General features: G+C 38.8%; 1 protein-coding gene across 1 annotated transcript in view; it reads right to left on the bottom strand.

Moving 5' to 3' along the window:
• The window catches only part of LOC309569102 (high affinity immunoglobulin gamma Fc receptor I-like), a gene marked incomplete at its 3' end in the record, with an annotated part of 68,490 nt that overhangs the window by 524 nt on the left and 46,803 nt on the right, over positions 1-21,163 (bottom strand). The window contains exons 5-6 of the mRNA XM_082274866.1: positions 11,123-11,407; positions 882-1,163 (exon numbers count right to left, since the gene is read on the bottom strand). Coding sequence (XP_082130992.1) covers positions 882-1,163; positions 11,123-11,407 — 567 coding nt within the window. The remainder of the gene's footprint in view (positions 1-881; positions 1,164-11,122; positions 11,408-21,163) is intronic.

Below are 21,163 nucleotides of genomic sequence, written 5' to 3'. Positions count from 1 at the left end.
AGGGGAATGTAGTTGTTTTTGGGTTTTATTATAAATTAGGGTTGGAAGAAGGGAATAGTGGGATACTCCGAATTAACTATGCACAATACTGGAGGACTTCTATCTCTTGGTACAGCCAGGCTGTTGATCCACCTTGCCACTGAGGTGAATTTAGATTTAAGTCTCTTTCCTAAGATAACTTGATGAACTAAGGTTATCTTCAGGACACTCTCCTCAGTATCCTCTTTCTTGACTGCTGACACCCCTCCACTGACTATCCTACACATGAGGTGGCCCCCCTCAGGTCAGGCCCCTTGATACGAGCCCCTGTACTCACGATACTGTTTTTCTAGGGTCTCCTCCTCAGTCTGCTCTCCTGGACCTCTGGGTTTAGCTCCGTTCCTCTGGCCCTCAGGACAACCTCCTGAGGCCACGTGCCACTGCTACAGAGGAGGAGGAAGCCGCCACCATCCCTCCGGGATTCTGCTCTTTAGCCAAAGACCCCGCAGCACATGTGCGCCTAGCCTTTATACAGTGTCCCAGAATGCACAGAGGCAACCTGCGCCTGCCAATCACCAGGACTGTATCAAAGCCTATGCATCCTTTTGTCAGGTTTCCTCCCACTGTCCAAAATGCCTCCCTATTGGACCAGTGTGAAACACTCTCTAGACATAATGAATCACATACTGAGCACACTGAGCAGACCTCACTAACAGATATTTCTCTCTAATAAGCAAAAAGCAATATAGATTTGCCTTCTGCTCCTCTGATAAGCAGACAGAGCCAAAAACGATATTCTCTCACTAGCACCTACCTAGGAGGGTGCTACATATGTATAATACAAGTCACAAATGAACAGTATAGTAAATAGTAAAACAGACAATGGCACCTGTTCTGCTCACCTTGTATCTGGATGTATAACTCTTCACTGCTCCTTGTGATTTTTCTGGTTGAAGCCCTCACTTTACAGGAATTATTCCCAGAATGCTTTGGCTCAGCGGACTGGACTTCATATCGGTTAGATAAACTGAATTTCTGAACATTTTGTCCATCTCTGTAAAAAGAAAACTCCAGTTCTGTTTCATTATTGGGTTCACTACGTATTGTGTGACAGGTCAGGGTCATATTGTCTCCTTCTGACACTTGATTTGGGGTCACCATGATTTCTGGTTGTGTGAAGATCGCTGAAAATAAAAGTAACAAAAATGCAATAGTGGTAAAATCTGACCTGAGTGAATGTGATAACCTCACTTACACATGTGCTAAGAGTTTAGGAACATTGTTTTTATTGTAAATAACTTAGGTAGAAGGGGCAACCAGATATGCTTATTACTTGGGCATGCTTTGCTTCTTGTCTAGGTTAACAACATTGTGAGGGTATGTGACTCCTTTTTTAAAACACATGCGTTGCATTAAAGTGTATCTAAACTAAATTTTTATTTTTTCGTTATCAATAGAATGGTGAGTGTTTAGAACATCTGTCAGGTGTTGATTGCTGTCTGTGCCCTCTCTAAAGGGAGTTGCCCCTTTCTTTGTCTTGGTGACCGTTGTAAGAGGGACCAAAAGCAATGTGAAATACTAAGTTTTAGCATTGGAGGAGATGAAGGAAGTACAGTAAAACCTTGTGTAGCACTCCCCCCTAGATGACTGCTGAGAATTACACCTTCTGGATTCCCCCTGGGTTACCCTTTGCAACGGACAGCAGATAACAGCATTAAAAGTCCTTGGCTCAGTCAATAATCAATCCAGGGCATGTTGGTTTTGTGGTTTATATTGAGAACTGGGATAGGAGAAGGGATGAGTGGGATACTCCAACTGACAACTATTCACAATGGTGTGGACAACTGACTTTAGAATGCGGCAAGGCCGCTACTTCACCCTGCCTCTGCAGTGAAGATAGATAAAGTGTTTCTGCTTGAATTACTCTTCAGGGTTCTAACTTGGCACCCCCTTTCTCACTTGCTGTGTGTGCTGACACCCGTCCACTGACTCTCCACAGGAGTGGTCCCCTTCCTGGGCAGACCCCTGGCAAGCTTGTCGGTACTCACAGACACTGTTTTTCCCAAGGTTGCTCTGCCTTCAACTCCATCAGTCAGCTTTCATGAACCTCATGGCTCAGCTCCACACTCCTGGCTCACCAGGCCGACCGCCTGCAACCACCATACATAGCAGCAGAAGGAGATACAGCCGTACCCTCCTTCTGGGACTTGGCTTCCCACCCAAAAACCCCCTGCCACATGTGCCCTTGGCTTTTATAGTCTATCCCAGGATGCACCACTCTCTGTACCAACCCACTGGGATAGCTACAAAAGCCTGTGTGTCACTGGCTGGGTTTCCTCCACTGTCCAACAGGCCTCCCTATTGGACACCGTGGGGACACTCCCTCAGACCAGATGAATCACACATGGACACATGCAACAGGCATAACTAATAATCCGGTTCCCCTGATAAGCAGACAGAGTAAACTATATTTCACCTACCTAGCACCTATCTAGGAGGGTGCTACACTTGGATTGAGAGTAATTTGGTTTGAGAGCGTTTTGCAAGGCAAGCAACATTTTTGTTTATAAAATTTGACTTGATAAACAAGTGATGTCTTGATATACAAGTAGCGTCATGTCACAACTGAGTATAAAAGAGAAGAGAGGCACCTCCAAGTGTAGCAATATGGTTACGTTTAATGAAAGTTCAACATTTAGCAACTCACATGGTTGATAATTAAAAGAGGCACATCTAATTATGCAGGCATCCGGGGTAAAGCTGTCCGCATAGACTGTCCTCCACACCACCATCGACGTCATCCCTTCCATACTGCGCTCCACGAGCGCTTCAAGCCTCTCTTTTAGATCGCTCTACTGCAGGGTAGTCTTCCCGGTCACAATTGCAGACTGATGGTGGTGAGAGCAGGCGGTGTGGATGATGGTTTATGTGGATAGCTTTACCCCGGATGCCTGCATACTTAGATGTGCGTCTTTTAATCATCAACCATGTGAGTTGCTAAATGTTGAACCTTCATTAAATGTAACCATATTGCTACACTTAGAGGCACCTCTATTCTCTTGTAGCTCCTGCTGGATTTTGCTTCTAATCCTCTTGTAGAGGTGCCATTTGTAAATGGACATTTTATGGTTAGACAACCTATCACATTGCTAAAATCTTTTTATATAGACTATAAACTGAAGGATTTATGAATAAATGGTTGTGGAATGAATCACCTGAGTTTCCATTTTTTCTTATGGGGAAATTCGCTTTGATATACGAGTGCTTTGGATCCAAGCATGTTTCCGGAACGAATTATGCTCGCAATCCAAGGTTTTACTGTATTTTAATAAGGACACCTGTTCCAGTGACAACTATCAAACAGGGTCTCCCCTCAGGTTTGAGGGTTTTCCTCAGCCATTGTGTTTTTAACAGGAAATAAAAATAAATCTCGTCAACAGCAGACAGCAAAAAATCTCCACTCTATCCAAACTAAAAATGTAAGCTTTGACTTTAATAAGAACAGTCTTTTCAGGACTAGGTTGCAAGCAAGATGGCAGAATTTGTTAAAGTTGGAACTTTCTTAAAAAATGCTAGATTCTTTAATCTGGTTATTTACAGTAGTTTAGTTAAATTAGGCTGATTCGTTCAATTTGTATTCGTAATTCGTTCTATGTATTTTTCAAATTTTATTTGAATTTACAAATTTTTTCTTCATTCTCAACGTCCGAATCAATACATTTTGAATCGGTCAATTCAAAAATGTTTGCTTTTTTTCTTGATTCGTATGCGGCAGCCAAGTAACCGAACAGCCAATATTTGTACACATTGATTGTTTGTATTACAGTAATAATATGTTGTTTATTCAAAATATGTGAAGTGTTCTAATTAATAAAAGTAGAATATAACTTTCAACATTTTAATATGTATAATACTGTGCAGAAGTTTTAGCCAGCTGAGGAAAAATAATGTAAAGTACAAATGCTTTTAAATATTTATATATTACTGTTTTCTTTTTATCAATCTTACACTTGCAAAGTAAACAAGTAAAAGAAAAATCTTCATGAAATGATTACAATGACTCTTTAAATCACCTTTGGCTTAACAAAAACAGCATTATTTCGAAATGGTATTCTAATATCACACCCCGTCTTTAATTTTAACAATATGTTGGAATGGAATTCTACATAAAATTCAAGTAGAATTTAAATTAGAATTTCTGAAATTTGGATGAATTTTGTTTCGGTATTTGGAGAATTTGGTAAAATTTGTTTGTACTGTAATTCAGGGATTCGGATATATCTGAATCTCCAAAGAAAGAAAAATTGGTCCAAATATTTATTCAGAACAAAATGCACATGTATAAAAAGGCCGGCCACGAAGAACCTGTCTTGACTGCCTCTGCAGGCATTGGGATTTTAGTTTATTGTCAGTACATACTCAAAGTATCCTTCAATGTGCAACAAAGATATTCCATACACATATCCAGTTCCAATTAGAGATAACTGGAATATCCCTGATATTCCCAGCCATCCTTTCGAATAACTTGGGCCCACCATAGGCAGATTGAAGAATTTGTGATGAGAACTTCTTTTGTTTTGTGAGAGGACTTATGTGAACAACCACTATTATTTTAAGATGGTTTAAAATATTGTAAGAAAGTTAATAAGTGATTCTCTTGAATGTACTAAAAAACAAAAAAACTATCAGCGCAAATCCAAATCTGTGCGGTACACACACTAAAACACAAATAAATCACTGTGTATGAAATATGTGCTATATAAAGCATAAATAAGTACACGCAAACAAAATCATAAAATGTGCATAAATAAATCCAGCAGCATACACCAATCGTGTTCACTCCTCACAATAAATCATAAAATACATAAACGTGATGCGCTAGAAGTGCACTAAATAATACTGTGGTGATGATATAAATAAAGAGTCCATATAAATAGTCCACTGTGATTGTGTTCAACTTCAACAGATGGTATATAAGTGATCAAATCAACAATTCCAATCTTGTGAGAAACATGTACCAGTAGTGAAATCCCTCCACCAGAAAGATTGGCCTCTCACCTCAGTAGGGACCCAAACGGGCCAGCATACGCCTATATGAGGGTATAAGACTCCTAGAGTTGACTCTCCAGCTGCTCACCTCCGGAGGTCCCGGGACATGTAGTAAAATAATAAAGGCAAATCTAGTGCTCTCAGTATGTAAACTGTTGTAGGCTTTATTAAGAAAACTTAGGCAACTCACATGTTCATGGCACTCAGCCGTGCCTGCTAGTAAAGCGAGTAATAACGATATCCACTGGGAGAGAGAATCTGCGTCGGCCACGCAAGCTCCGCCCACCCTATACGCGTTACGTCAGAGCGTAGGGCTCCATTGACTTCCTCGGTAGGGGTGGCATATGCGTGTCAAGCCTCGCTATAAATCAGTGCGATGAGAGGTGGATTGGCCAGCGAATCTCTGCCCCTCCTCCTATTACCAGCACTATACGGGACACCGGAACCAACGATCCAAGCACCAGATCTTTGGTGTTACGGGCTGGCATGTTCTGTTGGGGCAATCTGGTGTATTTGATATACACTATAAACATCTATAATCCTCTTATTACTAGCGGAGATCGCATGCCTGCGTCATCCTCTCCCAGATGTCATGAATTTATATATATTACATAGAGATATGCCATAAATAATTAAATCAATTAAAAACACATTATTAAATACAATTAAATCACATATGCCATACAGTATCCTAAAATATAATATTCACACATAAAATATTATATAAAATTATTTTAAAATACTTTATATAAAAAAATACTTTTAAAAGTTATAATATTTATAAAAGCTATGTTAATTATTAATTTAAGATACCCCCGATATTTCTAATATATAAGGAAATATCATCTATTACTAATGAAGCAGTTGAGGTCAAAGTCTTTATTAAGGCCTCTGGGTGCCAAAACCTTGGCCTCGTAAACCCAGAAAGACTCCCTCCTGCTTAGTTGGCGAATAAAATTCCCTCCTCTCCAGTGAGGTTGTACATGTTCAATCCCCCAAAATTTAAGGGAGTGGGGTTTCCTATCGTGAACTTCTCTAAAGTGCTTTGATACATTGTGTGAGACTTCTCCCTTCTTTATGTTAGTGATATGTTCACCTATTCTCACACTCAAAGGTCTGGAGGTGCGGCCCACATATTGGAGTCCGCACCCACATTCCATCATGTATACAACTCCGATGGTGGTATATGTTATTAGGTCTTTGATTTGGTATTCATTGCCTGTGCTAGTGCATATAAACGATTTCCTTTTCTTTACATTTTTCCTCGTTTGTCGGAGTGGAGTTTGCCGACAAACGAGGAAAAATGTAAAGAAAAGGAAATCGTTTATATGCACTAGCACAGGCAATGAATACCAAATCAAAGACCTAATAACATATACCACCATCGGAGTTGTATACATGATGGAATGTGGGTGCGGACTCCAATATGTGGGCCGCACCTCCAGACCTTTGAATGTGAGAATAGGTGAACATATCACTAACATAAAGAAGGGAGAAGTCTCACACAATGTATCAAAGCACTTTAGAGAAGTTCACGATAGGAAACCCCACTCCCTTAAATTTTGGGGGATTGAACATGTACAACCTCACTGGAGAGGAGGGAATTTTATTCGCCAACTAAGCAGGAGGGAGTCTTTCTGGGTTTACAAGGCCAAGGTTTTGGCACCCAGAGGTCTTAACCACTTGCCGACCGCCGCACGACTATCTACGTCGGCGGTCAGCCCCTCACAGGCAAACTAACGTAGGGCTACGTTGCTTGCTTGTGAGGGTCTAGGGAGCGAGCGCGCGCCCCCGGGGGCGCGCTCCCGCTCCCGCGTGGTCACGGACCCCCCCGCGCGTGTGACCAGCGGACCCGATGTCCGCCGGTCACTCGGCGATCGGCGGGGGAGAGGGAGAATGTCAGGCAGCTTGTGTAAACAAACTGCCTGTCATTCTCCTCGCTGCAAAGACACTGATAAAACGGATCTGGTATGTAGATCCGTTGATCAGTGTCCTTACAGCTAGAGCCACAGCCAATCACAGTAGAAACCACGCCCCTAGGGACACACACAGCCCCTCCCTTCCAAATAAAGTTAACCCCTTCACTACCAGTGTATTTTTACAGTAACAGTGCATATGTATAGCACTGATTACTGTAGAAATGTCACTGGTAACTCCAAAAGTGTCAAAAATGTCAGTCAAGGGTCCGATCTGTCCGCCGCAATGTCGCAGTACCGCAAAAAAAAATCGCAGATCGCCGCCATTACGCGTTAAAAAAAAAAACAACAAAAATGACAAAAATCTTTCCCTTTGTTAGTAAACGCGATAACTTTTGCGCAAACCAATCAAAATACGCTTTTTGCGATTTTTTTTACCAAACATAGGTAGCATAAAACAAATTGGCCGAAAATTTTTAAAAATTTTGATTTTTACATTTTTTTTTGGGGGAATTTCATATAAAAAAATGTGAAAAATATTGCTATTTTTGCAAAATTGACGCTCTTTTTTTGTTTATAGCGCGTGATCAAAAAATCGCACAGGTGATCAAATACCACCAAAAGAAAGCTCTGTTTGTGGGAAAAAAAGGACGTCAAATTCGTTTAGGTACAGCGTCGCACGACCGCGCAATTGTGCGTTAAATTCACGCAGTGCCGAATCGCAAAATACCCCCTGGTCGGAATGGGGGTAAAATCTTCCGGGGCTTAAGTGGTTAATAAAGACTTTGACCTCAACTGCTTCATTAGTAATAGATGATATTTCCTCATATATTAGAAATATCCGGGGTATCTTAAATTAATAATTAACATAGCTTTTATAAATATTTTAACTTTTAAAAGTATTTTTTATATAAAGTATTTTAAAATAATTTTATATAATATTTTATGTGTGAATATTATATTTTAGGATACTGTATGGCATATGTGATTTAATTGTATTTAATAATGTGTTTTTAATTGATTTAATTATTTATGGCATATCTCTATGTAATATATATAAATTCATGACATCTGGGAGAGGATGACGCAGGCATGCGATCTCCGCTAGTAATAAGAGGATTATAGATGTTTATAGTGTATATCAAATACACCAGATTGCCCCAAAAGAACATGCCAGCCCGTGACACCGAAGATCTGGTGCTTGGATCGTTGGTTCCGGTGTCCCGTATAGTGCTGGTAATAGGAGGAGGGGCAGAGATTCGCTGGCCAATCCACCTCTCATCGCACTGATTTATAGCGAGGCTTGACACGCATAGGCCACCCCTACCGAGGAAGTCAACGGAGCCCTACGCTCTGACGTAACGCGTATAGGGTGGGCGGAGCTTGCGTGGCCGACGCAGATTCTCTCTCCCAGTGGATATCGTTATTACTCGCTTTACTAGCAGGCACGGCTGAGTGCCATGAACATGTGAGTTGCCTAAGTTTTCTTAATAAAGCCTACAACAGTTTACATACTGAGAGCACTAGATTTGCCTTTATTATTTTACTACATGTCCCGGGACCTCCGGAGGTGAGCAGCTGGAGAGTCAACCCTAGGAGTCTTATACCCTCATATAGGCGTATGCTGGCCCGTTTGGGTCCCTACTGAGGTGAGAGGCCAATCTTTCTGGTGGAGGGATTTCACTACTGGTGCATGTTTCTCACAAGATTGGAATTGTTGATTTGATCACTTATATACCATCTGTTGAAGTTGAACACGATCACAGTGGACTATTTATATGGACTCTTTATTTATATCATCACCACAGTATTATTTAGTGCACTTCTAGCGCATCACGTTTATGTATTTTATTCTCTTGAATGTGTTTCCTATGCATAGATGATAAAAATAACTGCTGTATTTTAGAAGAAATACTTGGTGGGTAATTTTTGTTGTGGCTGTCGTAAATTAAAATCTACTTCTCCAATGGAAAATAATAGTTTTTTTGAACTGCAGTCTTGCACGGTGCATGTTAGACTTTAGATAATGGTCTGACTTGACCCAAAGAAAGTCTGTGAAAAGTTCCTCAGAAATATGTGTGCTCCCCACTTGGCCAAGCATACATGTTTACATTAGTGGAGAGAAATGAGGAGTGACCAGATGCTCATGGAGCTAAAGGACCACTGGTAATTGATTCTTCAAGAATGGTCAAAATCCTGCATCTTCTGCAACCATAGACAGTAGAACATATCCAGATCTGTCATCATATGCCTATATTCAGTTCAGTGTCAACTAGGGATGAGCTGGTGGTTTGGTTTGTACTTGGCTGTTCAAGCATTGGGATGAATGCCTAAACTTTTGCTTGTTTGGCTCCCTGTTCATTGGGACTCAAAAATCATATCAAGAAGTGGTATTTCTACTGCTTCTATATACAGTATAGTGTAGCCACATGAGGGCCGTTGTCCATTCACTCTGGATCTATTAAATAGTTTAGGGCAGTGATGGTGAACCTTGGTGATGTTTTGGAATTACATTTCCCATGAAGCTAAACTACACTGCAGAGTGCATGGGCATCATGGGAAATGTAGTTCCAAAACATCTGGGGTGCCAAGGTTCGCCATCACTGGCCTAGGGGATGTCTTCTCGATATTTTCTGCTTGCGAAAACTTGTAATAGGAGAGGGATCAGGGGCATGTGATACTCCAAAATATTTAGCACATAACAGTTTGAGGACAGTCTTTTCCCTGAGTTTGAAGTGAACTCCCCACAACTTAAGACCTTGAGGTGACTTTCTGAGCACGCTAAAACCCCATGACTGGGGACCATAATACAAGTCTCTTTGGTATATGTAATCTTCTCCTCACCTTGTTGAAGATTGGACAGTCTAAGGCTTCATAAATGAAGACCACGAGGCCTGCCCCTTTAAGAGGCAATCTTCTCTTTAGTAATTGTGGGTACTGATCAGTACCCACAATTACATTTGTCTAAGGTCTCACAGCTGATGACCATGGGGCAAGTCTTTTGAGGGTTTGGCTACCATGCACAGTTACTGGTACCCAATGCACTTCTCCAGCACTGAGTCTCAAGGATCAACTTAGGGTCACTACTCACAACTCCCCAGGACAGCTACTGCTTTCCTGCTCCTGCCAGATACACCCAGTAAGTGAGGAGGTGCTTCCCAGGACCAGATCCCTGGTCTTGTGGGTCTGCAGTTAGTTCTAAGCAAAGTCTATATAATCCTAGGACTTCTGAGGCCTCTTAGTTGTGCAGTCCATGATTGCTTCACAACAGTAGCCCTGCACCTCTGGAATCCTCATGGGGAGAAGAAACCCTGCTCTTTAATGTCTCTGACTTTTTATCACCATCACAGCCCCCTACTGGACACTCCTCTAAAGGGATTGTCTGGAACCTGATACATGTCCAAGCTGGTTGATTTGAACCTCCCGCCCTAAGCTCCAAAAGCTTCTTTCAGAGACAGGGGAAAGCAATCAGTCTCCCAGCCTGTGAAACCCTAATCAGACAAATTGCTGTTCCCTTGATTGTGGAGAGAGCCAAGAACTAAATTTACCCAGCATCCTACTCTAGGAGTATGATATATATATATATATATATATATATATATATATGTATATATATATATATATATATATATATATGTATATATATATATATATATATATATATATATATATATATATATATATATATATATATATACGCTTCCCAATGTCACTGGTTCCCAAGAAAGTTCGTGATCACTTCATCCCTAGTTTCAATAAAACCAAATGTCATAGTGTTGTGTAGCTGCCATTGTAACCTTCTTGGAAAATTCATGTTTTCTGATTCATGTACAGTAGATCTAATTTATTTAATTAGCTAGGAGTCATTGACCCCGAACAATTATACAGGTTGGGAGTTCTGGCTTCAATTGGTATGATAGCCAGGTGACTGGAATTGTCAGAAGGAGGTCAGCAACAGTAACCCACATAAAGTAATTCCTTTTTTCGATTTCCTTTTATTAAAATCATTTCCATAATTTGTGTTCATTATTGATTCCTGCCCAGTGGTCAGCTTCCTGCATATTTGCTATAAACTTACAAGCTGCCTGTATGCCTCTCCCAGAAAGTATTTCTCCCTGGTCAACCTTACCAATTGCCTGAAATTTCACCGTATCTGTGAATCCATAATCTATACTTACCATTTAATTCGATGTTCAACGTTTTACTCCCCTTCATTATTATTTTTCCTGAAACTGTTTTTGCTTCACAGTAATATTTCCCAGCATTCTCCACCTTAGCAAACTTGAATCCATATTTGTCAGATGAATTAAAACTCTGAATATTTCCTCCATCTTTGTAGAAAGCAAACTGCAGTTTTGTCTCTGGTCTGTATGGAGACACATTTGTGTGACATGACACGGTAACATTATCTCCTTCCATTACCGGAAATGGGGTCACTTTTATTTCTGGAGTTGTGAAGATTTCTATAAAACACAAATATTAAACAGTATGATAAGAAATGAAATCCGCGCTACGGATATCCAAGAAATAGAAATAAATAAATAGATTTAAATAGGCTGCGGCCTACCCTAAACTACAGTCAAAAGACTGTATAAAATATTGGGTGGGGGATGGGTAATTGGCGCTGCCTATATGGTGGGTATCAATAAATAGTAAAATGCAAGTGGTGTAAAATGTGCACTACAAATGTGTATATAAATTAATAAATACAATATACACTAAAAATAGATAAATATACAATCCACATGTAATAAAAACACTCTAAGTGAATAGCCAATGATAAAGTGCAAAGTGCAAGTGAAATGCAAAAACTGCAAGTGAATAGATAAATTAACTGAATAAATAGAGTGATGGAGACCTGTGTAAATGTGAAAAAGTGCGTATCACAGGTGGGATATAAATATGTGGGTGAATAAATTAAGTAAATAAATAGATGAATACAATAATAAAGTATTGAGTGCTGGTGACACAAAAAAATGTGTTACACTAAAAATAAAATAATGATAAGGTACGATATTGAAACGAATAACCAAGTGAATATCACAACAAATAGTGCTGTAAAGTGCACAGCCTATGACAGCTAGATAGCTGGCTGAAATAAAGTCCAAATGGCTAATAGTAAATATACATAAAAGGTATTTAGTCCGTAATTTGATAGGTGTACGGGTGAATGGTGAAAGCAGCCTTATGATAACCCCGTGGTGGGTGACTGGCGAGGTGCAGGGTGATCCCTAGTGTAAAAAGACCTACTAACCAGATATACCCACCCCACACAGGGGTATAGAGCGGGTATAATAGATGTAGTTGGGTGCTCTTTTCGTTGTCTCCTAGCTCCTTTCTGTAGTGGGGGTAACAGTAGGGGGTCCCTGGAGGTCCGAAGTATTCCAAAGGGAAGGTAGGCTCAGTATGGCTTCTCCTAATAGGGTGGTGTGGTGTCCAAGGGTCCGTAAATGGATACCGTTCACTCGATGGTGTACATAGGCAGGGAGGGTCATATGGGGCAAAAAGAGGCTCGATAGTGTATACTGTACCAGCACCAGCATACTGTACTGTCACCAGCACTCAATACTTTATTATTGTATTCATCTATTTATTTAACTTAATTTATTCACCCACATATTTATATCCCACCTGTGATACGCACTTTTTCACATTTACACAGGTCTCCATCACTCTATTTATTCAGTTAATTTATCTATTCACTTGCAGTTTTTGTATTTCACTTGCACTTTGCACTTTATCATTGGCTATTCACTTAGAGTGTTTTTATTACATGTGGATTGTATATTTATCTATTTTTAGTGTATATTGTATTTATTAATTTATATACACATTTGTAGTGCACATTTTACACCACTTGCATTTTACTATTTATTGATACCCACCATATAGGCAGCACCAATTACCCATCCCCCACCAAATATTAAACAGTAAAACTCCTTTTTCTCACCAGGACATGAAGGAACCATTAGATTTTACCAGAGTAGTAGGAGTATCTTTAGTTATTTAATGTAACTTTCTTTGCATTTTTTAAATTTGACTTTGTTTTACAGGTGGTGAACACATTGCCCATTGCCAGGGCTGGGACAAGGGGTGGCGAAGAGGGTCAACTGCCCTAGGTGCAGTAAAGAAAATTAGCAACAAATGGACTCAGGATAGTACACCCATTCTATGGCATTTATTAATAGTGGGGGAAGGGTGGGGGGGGGGGGGGGCAATTCTGGATCCTTGCCCTGGGCTCTGGACGACCCTGTCCCGGTACTGCCCATAGCTATGCTGCCTTTCAACGACATTGTGCAGTTTCTTACAACAATGAGCCTGGAGTGCTAATATGTTCTCAGTAATAACATCAGTTAATTCCATACAGTCTACAAATTGATTATTTGCTGGGGAAGTAAAATCATTTCTTAAAATTCAACTTCAAATAAATGTGCCCCACCCCTAGTTCTGCCCCCCTGGCCTGGACACCCCAACCCCAGCATTTTTTAAAACTGCTATTTATATCTTTTATCAAAGGGTCTTTATTCCAATCATTTGAGGTCACGGTGTAAGGTTTGCAGGTTTGCATTCCGTTCTGCGAAAATAGCAAGGCGTCTTTCCCTGAAGGCAAAAAGCTCTAACAGTCCTTGGATGCCACCAGGACTTAAAGCATGATGCTCTATTTGCAGAACCAAGATGCTTCTCAACAACCCTAGACAACAGAAATAGTTCATGTACTGTGCCAGATGGTTTCACGGGGGGAAAGGTTCAAAGGTGTTGCGTGCAGGAGTAACCAGGACTAGTGGCTGGCTGGACGTCTAGTTAGCAGTGGTCTGTGCTGGCAGCAGACAATAGTATAATTCAATATCCAGGCAAGGGTCAAGGCAGGCAGCATTCAGAAGCATAATCCATTATTCAGGCAGGGACCAGGGCAGGCAACAATTAGTAGAATAACCTGTTGCTATTCAGGTAAGGGTCAAGGCAGGCAACTTTCAGAAGCATAATCCATTATCCAGGAAGGGAGAGGGCAGGCCACAATTAGTAGAATAACCTGTTATTCAGGTAAGGGTAAAGGCAGGCAGCAATCAGTAGTGTAATCTATTATATAGACAGGGGGGGTCAGACAAATGGAGGTAATCCAGAACAAGGCGCTCAGTTGACGAGCAATCTAGCTAAACACAATCACAATTACAATCCCAGAGTCCCTAGGGTTGATTTACTAAAGGCAAATAGGCTGTTCACTTTGCAAAGAAATTTGCACTTTACAAGGACATTTGACACAGAGCTTGGTGAATGAGGGGAAGTTCTGCTCATTTGCATCATCCAACCATGTGAAAGCAAACTGACATGACACCACATTGACAAAGCTCTTGGGCAAATTTCCTTGGCGAGTGAAAGGCCTATTAGTCATTAGTAAATCAACCCCTCTGTCTCTAATTGTCAAATATACATACAGTACATTATAAATATTGTGTTGTCATCTTAATTTTTTTTACTTTTTCCCAGGACTGTGTGGGGAATCAAAGTGAGACACTAACCGGATCCAAAGCTAGAGGAGTAGAGGAAATCTCTGGGAATAATTAACACTTGAGGAGGTCAAATCTGCCCCACTCCACCCCAATCAATTTTCAGGGCTTACCTATCATGGATATAGAAGTTCCTCCACTGTGCTGATAATACGCGAGGTGGTGATAAACCACTTTCGTACATTTATATCCACGAGATCCTCCCAGATTTATGTTATTAATATGTAACTTAGGATCAGAATGCCAATTTTTTATGACAGCATTATCTTTGTAAAATATAGTTTGTCCTCCAAAATATGTGGGATAATGGTGACATCTCAGAGTCACATTGTCACCTTCATGAACATAGAGAGGAGCCTGCAGGATCACCCAGCCTAAAAAAAAGAACCATAGGCAATTAGAGCAAATATACTTAAAGAATGTTCTACCCCTTCATGCTGTTCCCACCCTTTATATAAATCACTCAGACTATCATGTTGTACCAGCCTTGCCCATGACATGGTATAATGCTGTGCATAGACATTGCTGGACCAAAGGTAAAATCTTGAGATGTAGAGCTCCTTAGGGAAACCAAAGCAGACATCTCTTCCTTGCAAGTTCAACGTATATCCAGAGACATGCTTAACTGGCAGAAGAAGTAAAAAAAACAGAGCCCACAGGACAGTACAGATAAAATATTCTTTAATTGATGAAATTAAGATAAATTGCACTTACAAGTTGTGACTAATTATCAATATTTTATCAATTAAAAGATGTTTTTTGTGCAATATTTGGGGTGCTTCATCCAACAATGCAAGCAGCAAAGAACACTGACCACCAACACAAGGTGCAATGACCTGCAACAATAAGGGCCCAAACCACTGGTCACCATTTAAAGGTCCACTTAGCACCAATGTAATAATGAGTACAGAGTACCAATGTAATAAGGGTCACAGACCACTAAACAGCAGTGAATAGGAACACTTACTCCTCACCACTACATTCCATAGTCCTTACCCCTGCACCATATATATTATAGTGGATGTTGTCTAAACCCCCATACTCTATATCCTACATTATATGTTACATATTCCTGACACTTGTACTCTAAATGCTGTGCTGTCTGTTACATAGTCTTGACCACTGCACTCCATTTGCCATGTTATACATTACAGAGACCTGACTTCAGCTTTTCACACACACTGGGTTGTACATTACATAGTTCTGAATCCTGCGCGATAAATGCTATAGTGTATTTACCATTGCGCTTATCGCTGCACGGTATATGCTATGCTGTACATCGCATAGTCCTGACCACTACACTGTAGACACTGTGTTGTACATTACACAGTCCATACCAATGCACTGTATATGCATTGTTGTACTTTACGTAGCCTTGACCCCTGCACTCTTAGTGTACAGTGATATAACATAGTCTTGTTTTCTGCACCCAATACGCTATGTTGTATGCTACATCAGTGTTGCCAACTGTCAGTATTTTTACTGGCAGTCAGTAAAAAATGGGCATTTTTCTCATGCCAGTAAATGCCAGTGACAGGAAAAAGTTGCCAGTAAAAAATATGTGATGCTTGGCTTGGAACCAGAGTTGGATGAGACCATTCGAGTGCCTGCCACAGTGTCCTGTCCCTAAGCTAATTACTACATATACAGTATATATATATATTTTGTAAAGATATATTGAAAATATAATAAAAAATGTTTTTTTTTTGCTTTAACCTCCCTGGCGGTATGATTCTGTCAGGAATTCTGTTCCAAAAGCGGTACAATTCTTTTCATGGAAATTTGGCGTTATGTATTATAGGCCTACAATTCTTAGTAATTACTGACTTTTTTTTTTTTTTTTTACTTTATTTTTATTTGCATATAAAATTTAGGTTTACAACAGTGTTTTCCAAATTAAGGTTCACACTTTACATGTTAATGTTATGTAGAAAGAAAATACAGTAATTCATATACCAGATCTCATAAATATAAATATTTTCCCTTTTCCTCCCTCCCCCCCTTCCCAAAATTCCTCCCCTTCTTGCCAACAACTTCCGTTCTACAGTGCCTCCCCATGGTAGATATGCTTAACTATTTATTTCAACATATTTAGTTGATTTTTTAAATTCTTTCCATTTTCCCCATTTTCTTTTCATGTTTATTGGAATTTCCTCTTGTGTGTTACATATATATTCCATATTAAAGTTGTTATTTATCTTTTTACACCATTCCTTTATTTTCGGGCTCTCCTTTTCTCTCCACTTTTTTGGTATGGTTCCCTTTGCTATATTCAGCAAAGTTGGGACAAGAGTCATATTATATTTTTTTAAAGGTGTTATTGTTTTGTGAAATAGGCAGACCCATGGATCGTTTGGTATTTTTATTCCAGTGATTTCTTCAATCAGTTGTCTAACTTCTAGCCAGAAATCTTTTATCTTGGGGCAATCCCAAAATAGATGGTACATTGTACCTATGTTGCCACAATCCCGCCAGCATTTGTCTATCTTGTTTGGTTGGTATTTATTTATTACTTCTGGAGTGATGTACCACCTAAGCAGACATTTATAATTTAATTCTGTTGTACTTACGTCTGTGGCTGTGGATCCAACCATCCTTAGTACAGTCCCAAGTTCCTGTCCTTGCAAGTGTGTCCCAATTTCTTTTTCCCATTTTACTATATATGGAGGTTTTTCCAAACTGTGCCATTCTGTCAGCATTTTATAGATCTGAGAAACTCCATGCCTTTGCGTGGAAGAATAACTCAGTTTCTCGATGTTGTTAAGATTTTTATCCGACCTAATCGGCTGTGGTAATGAGCTGACAAAATGTCTCAGCTGGAGGTATCTCCAATCATCTATTTTTATATTTTTATTTTCTTGTTTTAATTTCTGAAGTGTTTTTATGTGACCTTTGTGTAGAATGTCTTTTAATTGAGTGTTCCCTATCCAATTTCCACCCTTTTCTTCTTTCCCTGGTGGAAAGTATTTAGTGCCATTTAATGCTATCATTGGTGAGTTGTATTCCCATTTCAATTGTTTGTTGATCCCATCCCATATTTTATAAACTACCTTTGTCAGTTCGTGTGCTCCCTGTATTTCCCTATATTTTGGTGGTATCCATATTGTTTTGTGTAAGTGATTATTATTTTGTGCACATTCTATCTCTACCCATCTTTTTTCCCCCTTTTCTATTTTTGTCCAGTCCACCATTCGTGTAATAATTACCGCCTTATAATACCTTTCTATATCTGGAGTTGCTAATCCTCCTTGTGTTTTACTTCTTGTAAGGATCTTGTACTGTATTCTGGGTTTTTTCCACTGCCATATATATTTTGTCAATAAAGTTCTTATAACCCTAAAGAAAGTTGCGGGGATGTTTATTGGCAACAAGGAGAAGGTGTATAAGATTTTTGGCAAGATAAACATCTTAACAACATTATTTCTTCCGATCCATGAGATTTGACCATTTGATTTCTTTCTTATATCTGTTTTTATTTCGTTCAATAACGGTATATAATTAGCTTGGTATAATTTTCCAGTTTGTGGTGTTAAATATATCCCTAAGTATTTTAATTTTACTTTTGTCCACGTATATGGGAAGTATGTTTTTATTGTTTGTTCTTCCTGGGTATTTAATCTTATATTCAAAATCTCTGATTTTATTGGGTTTATTTTAAAGTTTGACAACTTTCCATACTCTTTTAACTCCTTTTGAATATTTGGAAGAGTAATCCTTGGATTTGTAACGATGAATAATAAATCGTCCGCGTAGGCTGCGATTTTGTGTTCGTCTTGGTTTACCGTTACTCCTTTTATGTCTTTATTTTGTCTAATTTTTGCCAGTAATGGTTCCAGGGTTAATACGAACAATAGGGGTGATAAGGGACACCCCTGTCTCGTCCCGTTACTCATTCCAAATTTCTCTGATAGGCTTCCGTTTATTTTAATTTTTGCCGTAGGGTTATTATATAATGCCTCTATCCATTGCCTCATTCTTGTCCCAATCCCTAAATTTTTTATGGTTTCTTTCATGAAGTCCCAATCCACCCTATCAAAAGCCTTTTCGGCGTCAATTGATAACAGGATGGAGGGGACTTCATATTTTTTTGTTTTTTGTAACAGAAGTAGGGTACGAATCACATTATCCTTCCCTTCTCTGCCTGGAACGAATCCAGTTTGATCCGGATGGATCCACATTTTTAGTAACTCTTTTAGTCTTGTTGCCAAGATTTTCGCAAATAATTTTGTGTCTGCGTTTAACAACGCAATTGGCCTATAACTAGAACAGAGGGTTTGATCTTTCCCTTCTTTCGGTATTACCGTAATGTATGCCATTAGAGATTCTTCTCTTAGGTCTTCCTTCCCTATTTAATTACTGACTTAAACCTGACCAAAACAAGTCTCTAGTAGACATCCCAGATGTGATAAATTTGAAACACAAACAAGTGAATTATAATCGAATCAATAATATTATTTTATTATTTAATATATAATATATAATAAAATTATATTATTGATTAGATTATAATTCATGCGTTATATATTATATATATATGTGTGTATATATATATATATATATATATATATATATATATATATATATATATATATATATATATATATATATATATATATGTGTGTGTGTATATATATATATATATATACATACATATAACGCATGAATTATAATCGAATCAATAATATAATTTTTATATATATATATATATATGTGTGTGTGTATATATAGGTATATATATGTATATATATATATATATATATTTGCATATATATATGCATATATATATGCATATATATATATATATATATATATATATATATATATATATATATATATATGCATATATATATATATATATATATATATATATATATATATATATATGCATATATATATATATATATATATATATATATATATATATATATATGCATATATATATATATATATATATATATATATATATATGCATATATATATATATATATATATATATATGCATATATATAATATAAAATGTGTTATGTGTTTTGTGCAACGTTTTTTTTTTTTTTTGAATTTTCCTCTCTAGTTCCGCTCCCATGCAGCATTGCTGCTGCAGGGAACGGAACTAGGAAGTCCTCCTACCGACAGACGAGCAGCGGAGATCTCGGCTGGCGGTCACAGCAATGAGAGCTCATCGCTGGATCGCCAGGATAAGGTAAGAGAAGCTCCGCTGCGCTGTCTGCACGCTCTGCTCATTGACCCCGAGCGTGACTCGGGGATACCGCTAATAGCAGAAAATTCCTACCCCGAGTCACGCTCGGGGATACCGCTAAGGCGGTTAATACCTACTTTGTACTTTGAATCCCATTGCTTATTGCATATTGTAATTGTTTGTAGCCTAAATAATGAAATTTGCACTTAAAACTGTAATTTTGTAACTTTTGGAAATGCCAGTAAAAACTTGGCTGTGCCAGAAAATTTTGGGTGTTGTGTCAGTAAATTAAAATCTAGTAGGTTGGTAACACTGTGTTACATAATCATGACCACTGCGCTGAAAACGGTAAATTATGTGTAGTACATTACATTCTCCTGATCCCTGCACTCACAGTTCAAGGTGATCCAGTTTTATAACCTTAAACTGAGGAAATGGCAATTTAAAGTTACAAAATGCATTTTATTTGGAGAAATAAAGTAATTGGATGTTTTATTGAAGCAGATGACTGGTGCCTATCCTTTGAATAACTACATCTGGCGCCTCTGCCAATGAAACTACCCAGGGGCTCTTTTTGCGCTGACTCTTTCTACTACTTTGTTCACCCACCTGAGAACCCCTTAAGAGCACCCGGGATAGGAATACCTGAGGCATAGAGAGCCACCACACTGACCCTGTGTGGAGAGTGATTTCTTTCAACCCAGGCACTAGGGAGGTCACGTGTTCCCCATAGTTAGGTAACTGCAGCCTCTACAGTTGTATGTCCATTTTGACCTTTTTCCTTTCATTGTGGAAGCACTACATTCTTGTTTTTAATCTACTATACTATAAGGACTCTCCTGTCTCCCTCTCTTTTCTTTTTTTGGTGGAAAATCTGAGCTACCCGAAATCCTTGGCCAGCTCCTCAGGATCCTTTGGTCCACAATCTACCACCACACCCCAGACCCATGAGGTATAGGAACCTACACCTAAAGTGAACCACCTAAGCACTAAATGGAAGGACCAGGGGCGGACTAATTACTCATGGGGCCCCTGGGCAAGAGGAGACCATGGGGCCCCTGTGTCCCTGCCCACTCTCAAGCCACTCCCATGTAAAGTCCCACCTACATACATACTGCCCACATTACAAACGTTTGTCACAGAATTTCGCTACACTATGTTCAAAATACATGTTTAATAAGTTAAGAAAATAAAGAAAAATGTGCCAGAGATTCCTATTAGGAGAAGTACAGAAAAACAAGCTTAAGCTGTACTTCTCCTTTAACCACTGCTGGACCAGGCCTTTTTCTTACAATTGTTGTTTACAAGTTAAAATCTTTTTTTTTGCTAGAAAATTACATAGAACCCCTAAACATTATATATATATATATATATATATATATATATATATATATATATATATATGTGTGTGTATATATATATATATATATATATATATTAGCAGAGACCCTAGAAAATAAAATGGAGATCAATGCAATATTTTTTTTATCACACTGTATTTGCGCAGTGGTCTTACA

The sequence above is a fragment of the Pelophylax lessonae genome (genome assembly GCF_965119305.1).
Source record: "Pelophylax lessonae genome assembly, chromosome: 13".
NCBI classification, from domain to species: domain Eukaryota; kingdom Metazoa; phylum Chordata; class Amphibia; order Anura; family Ranidae; genus Pelophylax; species Pelophylax lessonae.
The sequence above is the reverse complement of the archived record's forward strand: the minus strand, read 5'-3'. Positions and strand labels throughout refer to the sequence as shown.